At 45.1% G+C, this 13,137-nt stretch overlaps 1 protein-coding gene across 6 annotated transcripts in view; it reads left to right on the top strand.

Annotated features, from left to right (window-relative positions):
- Positions 1-12,012, top strand: part of garnl3 (GTPase activating Rap/RanGAP domain like 3) — a 183,823-nt gene extending 171,811 nt beyond the window's left edge. For all 6 annotated transcript variants that reach the window (XM_071351733.1, XM_071351739.1, XM_071351732.1 and 3 more), the window contains 2 exons: positions 7,765-7,885; positions 8,094-12,012. In XM_071351733.1, the coding sequence (XP_071207834.1) occupies positions 7,765-7,885; positions 8,094-8,259 (287 nt within the window). In that variant the 3' untranslated portion in view covers positions 8,260-12,012. The remainder of the gene's footprint in view (positions 1-7,764; positions 7,886-8,093) is intronic.
- The last annotated feature ends 1,125 nt before the right edge of the window (positions 12,013-13,137 follow it).

The following is a 13,137-nucleotide window of genomic DNA, read 5'->3' on the forward strand; positions in this document are numbered from 1 at the left end:
GCCGACGAGAGCGTACAAGTCACAGTGGTGGGTGGTATATGGGGTTTTGGTGACAAAACGGATGGCACTGTGATAGACTGCATCCAGTTTGCTGAGTAGAGTGTTTGGGATAGTCAGTTTCATGAGGGTATGTTTGGCAGCGTGAGTGAAGTAGGCTTTTTTGTGAAATAGGAAGCCAATTCTAGATTTAATTTTAGATTGGAGATGCTTAATATGAGTCTGGAAGGAGAGTTTACAATCTAGCCAGACATCTAGGTATTTGTAGTTGTTAACATATTTTAAGTCAGAACCGTCCAGAGTAGTGATGCTAGTCAGGCGGGCGGGTGCGGGCAGTGATCGGTTGAAGAGCATGCATTTAGTATTACTAGCGTTTAAGAGCAGTTGAAGGCCACGGAAGGAGTGTTGTATGTCATTGAAGCTCGTCTGGAGGTTTGTTAAAACCATTTCTAGGGTACGTGGGACGGTAGCGTCCCACCTTGTCAACAGCCAGTGAAACTGCAAGGCGCCAAATTCAAAACAACAGAAATCCCATAATTAAAATTCCTCAAACATACATGTATTTTACACCATTTTAAAGATACACTTGTTGTAAATCCAGCCACAGTGTCCGATTTCAAAAAGGCTTTACGACGAAAGCAAACCAAACGATTATGTTAGGTGAGTGCCTATTCACAGAATAACACAGCCATTTTTCCAGCCAAAGAGAGGATTCACAAAAAGCAGAAATATAGATCAAATGAATCACTAACATTTGATGATCTTCATCAGATGACACTCATAGGACGTCATGTTACACAATACATGTATGTTTTGTTCGGTAAAGTTAATATTTTATCCAGAAATCTGAGTTTACATTGGCGCGTTACGTTCAGTAGTTCCAAAACATCCGGTGATTTTGCAGAGAGCCACATCAATTTACAGAAATACTCATAATAAATGTTGATGAAAATACAAGTGTTATGCATGGAACTTTAGATGCACTTCTCCTTAATGCAACCGCTGTGTCAGATTTCAAAAAAGCTTTACGGAAAAAGCAAACCATGCAATAATCTGAGGTCGGCGCTCAGAGCCCAATCAAGACAAAAATATATCCGCCATATTGTGCAGTCAACAGAAGTCAGAAATAACATTATAAACATTCACTTTCCTTTGACGATCTTCATCAGAATGCACTCCCAGGAATCCCAGTTCCATGTGTTATGTTATGTCCAAATTCCTCCTTGTTGTTCTAGCGTTCAGTACACATTCCAAACTCACGACGCGCGTGCAAGTCCAGCGGAAAGTACGGACGAAAAGTTTTAAAAGTTATATTACAGTCCGTAAAAACATGACAAACGAAGTATTGAATCAATCTTTAGGATGTTTTTAACATAATTCTTCAATAATGTTCCAACCGAAGAATTCCTTTGTCTACAGAAGTACGATGGAACAGAGCTCGCTCTCACAAGAACGCGCATGGTCAGCGCATGTTCAGCTCATGGTAGACCTTACTCAATCCCCTCTCATTCGGCCCCACTTCACAGTAGAAGCATCAGACAAGGTTCTAAAGACTGTTGACATCTAGTGGACGCCTTAGGAAGTGCAACATGACCAATATCTCACTGTATCTTCAATAGGGGCTGAGTTGAAAATCGACCAACCTCAGATTTCCCACTTCCTGGTCGGATTTTTTCTTAGGTTTTTGCCTGCCATATGAGTTCTGTTATACTCACAGACATCATTCAAGCAGTTTTAGAAACTTCAGAGTGTTGTCTATCCAAATCTACTAATGATATGCATATTCTAGCTTTTATGGCTGAGTAGCGGGCCGTTTACTCTGGGCACGCTTTTCATCCAGACGTGAAAATACTGCCCCCTACCCCAAAGAAGTTAACACAGTGTCCAAAGAAGGGCCGGATGTATACAGAATGGTGGCGTCTGCGTAGAGGTGGATCAAGGAATCACCCGCAGGAAGAGAGACATCATTGATATATACAGAGAAAAGTGTCGGCCCAAGAATTGAACCCTGTGGTACCCCCATAGAGACTGCCAGAGGTCCGGACAACAGGCCCTCTGATTTGACACACTGAGCTCTGTCTGAGAAGTAGTTGGTGAACCAGGCGAGGTAGTCATTTGAGAAACCAAGGCTGTTGAGTCTGCCGATAAGAATACGGTGATTGACAGAGTCGAAAGCCTTGGTCAGGTCGATGAAGACGGCTGCACAGTACTGTCTTTTATCGATGGCGGTTATGATATCGTTTAGTACCTTGAGTGTGGCTGAGGTGCACCCGTGACCAGCTCGAAAAACGGAGAAAGTACGGTGGGATTCGGAATGGTCAGTGATCTGTTTGTTAACTTGGCTTTCGAAAGGCAGGGCAGGATGGATATAGGTCTGTAACAGTTTGGGTCTAGAGTGTCTCCCCCTTTGAAGAGGGGGATGACCGCGGCAGCTTTCCAATCTTTAGGAATCTTGGACGATACGAAAGAGAGGTTGAACAGACTAGTAATAGGGGTTGCAACAATGGCGGCGGATCATTTTTGTTTAGCCGAGCTGATTTGTACGGGTCCAGGTTTTGCAGCTCTTTCAGAATATCTGCTATCAGGATTTGGGTGAAGGAGAAACTGGGGAGGCTTGGGCAAGTAGCTGTGGGGGGTGCGGAGCTGTTGGCCGGGGTTGGGGTAGCCATGGGGAAAGCATGGCCAGCCGTAGAGAAATGCTTATTGAAATTCTCGATTATTGTGGATTTATCGGTGGTGACAGTGTTTCCTAGCCTCAGTGCAGTGGGCAGTTAGGAGGAGGTGCTCTTATTCTCCATGGACTTTACAGTGTTCCAGAACTTTTTGGAGTTAGAGCTACTGGATGCAAATTTCTGTTTGAAAAAGCTAGCCTTTGCTTTCTGAACTGACTGTGTGTATTGGTTCCTGACTTCCCTGAAAAGTTGCATATCGCAGGGACTATTCGATGCTAGTGCAGTACGCCACAGGATGTTTTTGTGCTGGTCAAGGGCAGTCAGGTCTGGAGTGAACCAAGGGCTATATCTGTTCTTAGTTCTACATTTTTTGAAAGGGGCATGCTTATTTAAGATCTTGAGGAAATGACTTTTAAAGAACAACCAGGCATCCTCAACTGACGGGATGAGTTCAATATCCTTCCAGGATACCTGGGCCAGGTCGATTAGAAAGGCCTGCTCGCAGAAGTGTTTTAGGGAGCATTTGACAGTGATGAGGGGTGGTCGTTTGACCGTGGACCCATAACTGATGCAGGCAATGAGGCAGTGATCGCTGAGATCCTGATTGAAAACAGCAGAGGTGTATTTGGAGGGCAATTTGGTCAGGATGATATCTATGAGGGTGCCCATGTTTACGGATTTAGGGTTGTACCTGGTGGGTTCCTTGATGATTTGTGTGAGATTGAGGGCATCTAGCTTAGATTGTAGGACGGCTGGGGTGTTAAGCATATCCCAGTTTAGGTCACCTAAAGCACGAACTCTGAAGATAGATGGGGGGCAATCAATTCACATATTGTGTCCAGGGCACAGCAGGGAGCTGAGGGGCGTCTATAACAGGCGGCAACAGTGAGAGACAAAAAAAAAAAATCGAAGCTTGAACTGTTTGGGCATAGACCTGGAAAGTATGACAGAACTTTGCAGGCTATCTCGGCAGTAGATTGCAACTCCTCCCCCTTTGGCAGTTCTATCTTGACTGAAAATGTTGTAGTTGGGGATGGAAATCTTAGAATTTTTGGTAGCCTTCCTAAGCCAAGATTCAGACACGGCAAGGACATCAGGGTTGGTGGAGTGTGCTAAAGCAGTGAGTAAAACAAACTTAGGGAGGAGGCTTCTCATGTAAACATGCATGAAACCAAGGCTTTTACGGTTACAGAAGTCAACAAATGAGAGCGCCTGGGGACACACAGGGCCTGGGTTAACCTCCACATCACCCGAGGAACAGAGGAGGAGTAGGATGAGGGTATGGCTAAAGGCTATCAAAACTGGTCGTCTAGTGCGTTGGGGACAGAGAATAAAAGGAGCCGATTTCTGGGCGTGGTAGAATAGATTCAGGGCATAATGTACTATGGAGAAAACCTAGGCATTGAGTGACGATAAGAGAGGTTGCATCTCTGGAGATACTAGTTATGCTAGGTGAGGTCACCCCATGTGTGGGAGGTGGGACAAAAGAGCTCTCTGAGGTATGTTGAGTGGGGCTAGTAAAATAAAACAATGATAACTACCCTAAACAACAGTATACAAGGCATATTGACATTAGAGAGAGATATAAAGCGAGGCATAAAGCAATCGCAGGTGTTGATTGGGAGAGCTAGCTAAGACAATGTGTAAGACAGCAACAGCTAATCAGCTAAGACAACAACAACAGGTAAAATGGCGATGAATGGGCAGAGAGGGTCAGTTAACTACACACAGGGCCTGAGTTCGAGGCTAGTGCCGACAGATAAACAAAACAAACAAAATTATGTCTTCAGACCAATCGTGATGGATCTGCGGGGCTCCGTGTCGACAAAGGGTCCAGGCCAATTGGCAAGAGAGGTAATGTAGCTGGAGCAATATCGTTTGCTAGCCGGGAGATGTGCCTGGTTCAAGGCTAACTGGTGCTAGCTTCGGGACAAGGGCGTTAGCCACTATGGCCACTCGGTAGCAGCTAGCTAGTTGCGATGATCCGATGCAAAGGTCCAGAGCTTACGACAGGAATCTGGCGATGTAGTGGCTTCTAGTCGTGTTAGTGAAGAGTTCGGGAGGCATCAGCTGTGTAGCCGAGTGATCATAGGGTCCACTGAGCAGGCTGGGAGATGGGTTTGGTTCAAAGGCTAGCTTTGGGGCTAGGCCACTCGGTAGCAGCAAGCTAGCTGAGAGGATCTGGAATAATGGTCCAGTAATGGAGTAATCTGGAGTAATGGTGGAGAAAAGCAGTCCTGATATGCACAGGGTTGATATCGCGCTGTGCAGACTGGCGTTGTGCAGACTGGCGGGTATTATCCAGGGTAAAAGCGGCTGGTGTCTGAGCTAGAGGTAAAAGCTGCTAGCAGTGGCTAGCAATGACTAAATAGCTAGTAGCTAATTAGTTGGTTAGCATCTGATGGCTAGCTTCTGATGGAGGTTCTAGCTATAAGGTCTAAAAATAGCGGATCCGTATCACATTGGGTGAGACGGGTTGCCAGAAGGTATATTTTAATTAAAAATTGAAAAAGAGATTGACATATATTGAAATATATACAAAAAAGACAAAAAAAAGAATACATTTACATGGGACAACGACAAACACGTCTGCACTGCTACGCCATCTTGGATATGCCGTCTTAATATATTGGCAAGTTTGATGTATAAGTAGCCAACTAACGTTAGGTAGCTAGCTAACAACATACTGGTACATACTGCTGTAATGATACGCTATGTGGTTCGTAAGGATAGCGTAGCTAACAAATTGTCTTATTTGAAAAGTCATTACTTTATTACATTGCTCAACATTTTCTTAACATTTGTCATAATTAGTTAAAGCAATGAATTTGTATCCGCCCTCGTACTTCAGCTGCACATTTTCCGCCATTTTCTTCAAATCTGGAAACGTTGTGAAGCCACGCCCATTTCCTGAAGAATTGCATTATGCGCACTAAAGTACAGAAATGGTGTCCTCTGCGTGTATACTTCATATTTTGGCTAATTTAGTATGACATCCGGGAACTTTTGGCATGCTAACTATATCCATACAATGACCAATAAGCAAACTATATACTCAATTCACGTCACAAATAGTATGCTTAGTGCGGTTGGTATGAGTATTAAAACACAGCTTATGTTTCCATCTACAAGCACCTACAGGTGACAGTGACACATACAGTATATTTACTATATGTTTCCCATGAGGGAATGAAACTGTCAACCCATGTGTTGCAAGCACACTAACCTGTCTAACCCACTAGAACCATCCCAGCATACTAACCTGTCTAACCCACTAGAACCATCCCAGCATACTAACCTGTCTAACCCACTAGAACCATCCCAGCACACTAACCTGTCTAACCCACTAGAACCATCCCAGCATACTAACCTGTCTAACCCACTAGAACCATCCCAGCATACTAACCTGTCTAACCCACTAGAACCATCCCAGCATACTAACCTGTCTAACCCACTAGAACCATCCCAGCATACTAACCTGTCTAACCCACTAGAACCATCCCAGCACACTAACCTGTCTAACCCACTAGAACCATCCCAGCATACTAACCTGTCTAACCCACTAGAACCATCCCAGCATACTAACCTGTCTAACCCACTAGAACCATCCCAGCATACTAACCTGTCTAACCCACTAGAACCATCCCAGCATACTAACCTGTCTAACCCACTAGAACCATCCCAGCATACTAACCTGTCTAACCCACTAGAACCATCCCAGCACACTAACCTGTCTAACCCACTAGAACCATCCCAGCATACTAACCTGTCTAACCCACTAGAACCATCCCAGCATACTAACCTGTCTAACCCACTAGAACCATCCCAGCATACTAACCTGTCTAACCCACTAGAACCATCCCAGCATACTAACCTGTCTAACCCACTAGAACCATCCCAGCATACTAACCTGTCTAACCCACTAGAACCATCCCAGCATACTAACCTGTCTAACCCACTAGAACCATCCCAGCATACTAACCTGTCTAACCCACTAGAACCATCCCAGCACACTAACCTGTCTAACCCACTAGAACCATCCCAGCACACTAACCTGTCTAACCCACTAGAACCATCCCAGCATACTAACCTGTCTAACCCACTAGAACCATCCCAGCACACTAACCTGTCTAACCCACTAGAACCATCCCAGCACACTAACCTGTCTAACCCACTAGAACCATCCCAGCACACTAACCTGTCTAACCCACTAGAACCATCCCAGCATACTAACCTGTCTAACCCACTAGAACCATCCCAGCATACTAACCTGTCTAACCCACTAGAACCATCCCAGCATACTAACCTGTCTAACCCACTAGAACCATCCCAGCATACTAACCTGTCTAACCCACTAGAACCATCCCAGCATACTAACCTGTCTAACCCACTAGAACCATCCCAGCATACTAACCTGTCTAACCCACTAGAACCATCCCAGCATACTAACCTGTCTAACCCACTAGAACCATCCCAGCATACTAACCTGTCTAACCCACTAGAACCATCCCAGCATACTAACCTGTCTAACCCACTAGAACCATCCCAGCATACTAACCTGTCTAACCCACTAGAACCATCCCAGCATACTAACCTGTCTAACCCACTAGAACCATCCCAGCATACTAACCTGTCTAACCCACTAGAACCATCCCAGCATACTAACCTGTCTAACCCACTAGAACCATCCCAGCATACTAACCTGTCTAACCCACTAGAACCATCCCAGCATACTAACCTGTCTAACCCACTAGAACCATCCCAGCATACTAACCTGTCTAACCCACTAGAACCATCCGAGTACACTAACCTGCTGTAACCCACTAGAACCATCCCAGCATACTAATTGAGCGGTTGTGTTGAGGTCGGTTCTTTCTAAGTGGTTAATTGAGCGGTTGTGTTGAGGTCGGTTCTTTCTAAGTGGTTAATTGAGCGGTTGTGTTGAGGTCGGTTCTTTCTAAGTGGTTAATTGAGCGGTTGTGTTGAGGTCGGTTCTTTCTAAGTGGTTAATTGAGCGGTTGTGTTGAGGTCGGTTCTTTCTGAGTGGGCATGACATTCCCCTACTGAATGATCTTATTCTGTGTGTTCTTCCCAGGCTTGACCGAGGAGCCGAGCAGTAAGCCCGACAGCAGCACGGTCAAACAGAGGAAGATGAGCAAGAAGACCACTGAGGAAGAGATAAAGGCACGAACATTGACATCCACCAGCAGTGACAGGTGAAGGACCCATATCATCTTCAACAACTCAAAAACCTAGATTACAGATTATATTAATATATAAAAATATATACAGATTTGTATCTATCCTTAGGCCCTCTCTGAAGGTGTAGAGGGCCCTTGCGGTTCCCCAATGTTCAAATGATATGAGTGTAAAACGTTATGATGTAGTGATTCAAACTGATGGGCATGCTCTGTGTCCTATCAGAATGGGCTCAGAGTCGGCCGACACGGACTCGGACATCCAACGGCACTGCTCGTCCAGCTCGGAGGCGGAGCCAGAGAAAGTGGTGCTTAGAGAGGAGAGCCCACCATTGGCCAGCCCCTTCACCCTCTCCACCTCGTTCGAAGAAGACATCCTGGACCTAAAGTGAAGACAATCCCATCATGCACTTATTTTCTGCCTCCTCCTCCTTTCCTCCTCATCCACCTCTTCTCTCCTCCTCATTTCCCCGTCTTCTCTGCTCCTCCTTTCCTCCTCATCCCCCTCTTCTCCTCCTCCTTTCCTCCTCATCCCCTTCTTCTCTCCTCCTTTTCTCCTCATCCACCTCTTCTCTGCTCCTCCTTTTCTCCTCATCCCCCTCTTCTCTGCTCCTCCTTTCCTCCTCATCCACCTCTTCTCTCCTCCTTTCCTCCTCATCCCCCTCTTCTCTCCTCCTCCTTTCCTCCTCATCCCCCTCTTCTCTCCTCCTCCTTTTCTCCTCATCCCCCTCTTCTCTGCTCCTCCTTTCCTCCTCATCCCCCTCTTCTCTCCTCCTCCTTTCCTCCTCATCCACCTCTTCTCTCCTCCTTTCCTCATCATCCACCTCTTCTCTCCTCCTTTCCTCCTCATCCCCCTCTTCTCTCCTCCTCCTTTTCTCCTCATCCCCCTCTTCTCTCCTCCTTTCCTCCTCATCCCCCTCTTCTCTCCTCCTCCTTTTCTCCTCATCCCCCTCTTCTCTGCTCCTCCTTTTCTCCTCATCCCCCTCTTCTCTGCTCCTCCTTTCCTCCTCATCCACCTCTTCTCTCCTCCTTTCCTCATCATCCCCCTCTTCTCTCCTCCTCCTTTCCTCCTCATCCCCCTCTTCTCTGCTCCTCCTTTCCTCCTCATCCACCTCTTCTCTCCTCCTTTCGGTCATTTTATTTGTAGTTCGTTGATTTCTGTTTAGTTTTTATCTCTGTGGTCTGGGTCTTCATCCTCAGACGTGGTGTGTAGAAGAGGAATGTGTGTGTGTGTGTTGCACTGCAGCGAGTAACCCAAAGAAAACGAGGAGGTAATTTGAGGTGGTGTGGTTAGTTCAGAGTTCAGAGGTCATTATACGGCGAAGGTTTCATCAATAAACCAAAACTGAATGTAAATCTACGCACCAAGGCACGAAGAAAAATCTGTGTTGGAACCGACGCCCTCGTGAAGTTGCTTTGGCTTACCATTTGTTGCATATTATATGATTATTTCCTAATCCACTTTCAACTGTAGTATAATATATGTATGTGTACATCTATTTATATATTAAGATGCATACACACTGACAGACATGTATGCCTTTATAGATATATTATAATACACATTTTATTCACATATTTAGTAAATGTAAGATGTTTTATGCTCTCCATGTCTGTCAGTCTTGTTCTGTTTCCTTTCCAACTCACAGTATGCAGGTAGACAGGGCTGGACTGGAGGCAGAGTCTCCCACAAGTGCCAATTCGCCACATCCTACACCAAAACCAGAACTCCCATCAGCCAGCTCTCCTCTGATTGGCTGGTCTCTGACAGTAGCAGTCTTAGTCATGTATCCCTCTGTAGATAACATCCTACAGTGACTCTGTGAGCTAGGTTCAATCATCATAGAGTCACACACACACACACCCCTCTAGGGTTTCTAAAAGCACCTGCATGCCATGCCTTTGCTAATACTGTCCTGTTTCTGGCTATCCCTGAGAATCCCTCAGTCCAGGTCCTCACAGAATGAAAAGGCATACAGTCTTCTATACACAGACTACAACCTTCCCTGACAGTAAGCTTACTGTGGCCTATAAGTGGCCCAACATTGTCATAGCCAGCGGCCAGTTAGCTCATCGGCTTTCTAGTGGGTTGACGGCAGTATCTGACACAAACAGCCGGGCACACACTGGCTGAATCAACATTGAATAGTCCTTTCAATGAAATAACATTGAACCAACATTGAATAGATGTTGAATTGACGTCTGTGCCCAGTGGACATGGTCTGTCTGGTGTTAGGCCGCTATTGTCTACGTGGGACCTCTATCAGCTTGCCTCTCTGTATAGTGGTGTGTAGACTCAGCCAACATTGATTATCTTGTTAATCGGGTTGGAGAATTTATCAAGTAGCCAACTATTTCCTTTTAGGAGTGATGGCATGAGGTAATGTAGTCGGTCATAGGCTGGGTCCCAACTTTTAACCAGGGCCCATAGAGCGCTGATCAAAAGTAGTGCATTATATAGGGAATGGGGTGGCTTTTAGGACATAGACATAGTGGATGAGAGTCCATTTAGATGGTAGATTGGTTAGGGTTAGATGGTAGATGGGTTAGGGTTAGATGGTAGGAGGGTTAGATGGTAGATGGGTTAGGGTTAGGGTTAGATGATAGGAGGGTTAGATGGTAGATGGGTTAGGTGGGTTAGGTGGTAGGAGGGTTAGGGTTAGATGCTAGGAGGGTTAGATGGTAGATGGGTTAGGGTTAGATGAGAGATGGGTTATGGTTAGATGGCAGGAGGATTAGGGGTTAGATGGTAGATGGGTTATGGTTAGATGGTAGGAGGGTTAGATGGTAGATGGGTTAGATGGTAAATGGTAGGTACTGTAGCCTAACTCAGAGTCCCTATAGGAACTATTTGGAAGATGGAATTTCCTCTCCTCTCCAACTCTTCACTAGGAGCAAGGCATAACTCCCCAAGTGCAATGGGACATTTCTGAACACAGGAGTTGTGATGCATGTAAAGAGAGAGTGGACTGAAACAGCACAGAGGAAGCCATAACACACCTCTGATACTTAACACACCTCTGATAAGATAGATAAGTAACCAATCCCAATGAGTAGAGTGATATCAGCCTATCAGCACGCGGGTCGGGTCAAACATGACTCAATACTGGGGCGTCATGGTAAATGTAGTGTTTCATCAGTATGTACTGGACATGAGTTGGGCTCACGCCTGCAACTTCAAAATCAGTGTCATCCTTAACCCAAGTGGGAATTTCCTACTGGGCTAATGGTTAGGAGTCTGGTATCTCCCATGGGAGACCAGGGTTCAGACCCCTCCCTTGACGTACAGCATGATATTGTGTTCTCAGTGTCTTAAGCTGCATCATGCTGAGAGCAGTGTTAGGGAGCGGCTCTGTTGTTACTACTATACAGGTCACGGTGATATTGCTGCAAAACCTACATACAGTACATGTCCTGAGAGGAATATTAGGGAGAGTTCTTGGCTTAAGCATCTGTGCATACGTTTGGCCATGTGTGGTCGGCTTGCGACATGGCACCCCTCTTCTGATCTAGCATGAGCCCCCTTCTCTCTCTCTATCACACCCTTTTCTTCTGTACTTGCCTGTCTCAATATGGTCTCTTTCAATACTATTACGCAAAACCAGAGGGAAACAGGGGGACTATTTTTACAATGGAATTTGACTTGTTATTTATTACCCTGGTTCTTAACAAGAGTGTAGGTGAATGGGAGAGGGATGTCTGGTGGTTTGAAGGTTTGTAATACGGCTTCTATCACTTTGATCATTCTCCCTGTTACTCTCTCCTTTGTTTCCGTCGTCCCTGTTAAGTTCACACCGCCCTACTCCTTGATGTTTTTGCAGTGGTTTTTGTATCTAAATCAATATTTAGTGTTTAGACTGTTGCTCAACCTCTCTGTGATATCAAAACGAAAGAAAAAATAATAAAAATAACACCAAGTGTCTTAAAAATATTGTATCGCCATCGTTTTTAATGCCAAGTACTACTTGTAAATGTTTGTGTTTCAAATGTGGCCTCAAATGAAACTTTATTCTAAAATTATTATTATTATTATTATTTTTTGAACAATTATTTCAGTTATTTGAACAAGTGCTGTAGACCACTGCTGTGAAAGTAGTAAATTCTGTTCATTGATATGTAATAAATATTTATGAAATTTGAACACATTTTGTTTGTTGTCTTCCTCATTATGGATTAGTTATTCATGGTGTTGTGATGTCAGAAATTGCTGGAAGCTGTATCTGTACCACCGACTGTAAGGATCTACCTGCTAAACTACATTTCCCATGATTCCCCAACTGTCACACATGGAAACACCGCTCTTCCCACCTGGAAGGTGGCGGCACAAACTGAGAGGCAAATTAGGGCCATATTAGCAGGTCAATTTAGCACAAGCTTCGTGTCAACACATCTGGTGTCTGGTCCAGTCCCTGTTTGTCGTGTGTGTGTGTGTGTGTGTGTGTGTGTGTGTGTGTGTGTGTGTGTGTGTGTGTGTGTGTGTGTGTGTGTGTGTGTGTGTGTGTGTGTGTGTGTGTGTGTGTGTGTGTGTGTGTGTGTGTGTGTGTGTGTGTGTGTGTGTGTGTGTGTGTGTGTGTGCAGCTGATCAGAATTCATCTCTCACCTCTCTCTGAGCAGAATCATCAATCTCCCTGTAACAGCTGCACCCCCGGTGGAACACACACATACGGTCACATACGCACACACACTCTCAACCTTATTTCATTCTCCCTGTGACACAAATGGGCAAAGTTTTTCCACTGCACTCTCCATCCCTCCCAATACCTCTGACCCCTTCTCTCTTCAAAACCATGGGGAAAGCAGGCGATGGGGCCAATGCGGCACTCTGCAGAGCTCTTTCCCAATGCTTTTGAATGCACCACTAACTGATACAATTAGGGGTGTATTCATTACGCCAATTCTGTTGTAAAACATTTACTCTGTTGCAAAACGTTGCAATGAAAATAAGACCTATTGGACACATTCAGGTAGGTCTACTTTCTTCAATTTCTTAACATTACCAATGTCCTCTCCTAATCCTTTAAACGTATTGAATTATTTCCAAACAATGTTACCCAGTGTTATACTAATGTAACAACATAGAAAGCTGATTCTTCTTTCTTGGCCTGTGTCCAGTTGTCCCCCAACTGAAATGTAAAAGCGTCAGTGACAGATATAGGGAAGATAATCAAGGAGGTGATGGAGTCCAGGTGAGTGTCATGAGGCGCAGGTACGCGAGACGATGCTGACAGGTGTTTGGGATAATCAGCAGCCTGATGACCTAGAGGCCGGAG

The sequence above is a fragment of the Salvelinus alpinus genome, chromosome 18 (genome assembly GCF_045679555.1).
Source record: "Salvelinus alpinus chromosome 18, SLU_Salpinus.1, whole genome shotgun sequence".
In the NCBI taxonomy this organism is placed as follows: Eukaryota; Metazoa; Chordata; class Actinopteri; order Salmoniformes; family Salmonidae; genus Salvelinus; species Salvelinus alpinus.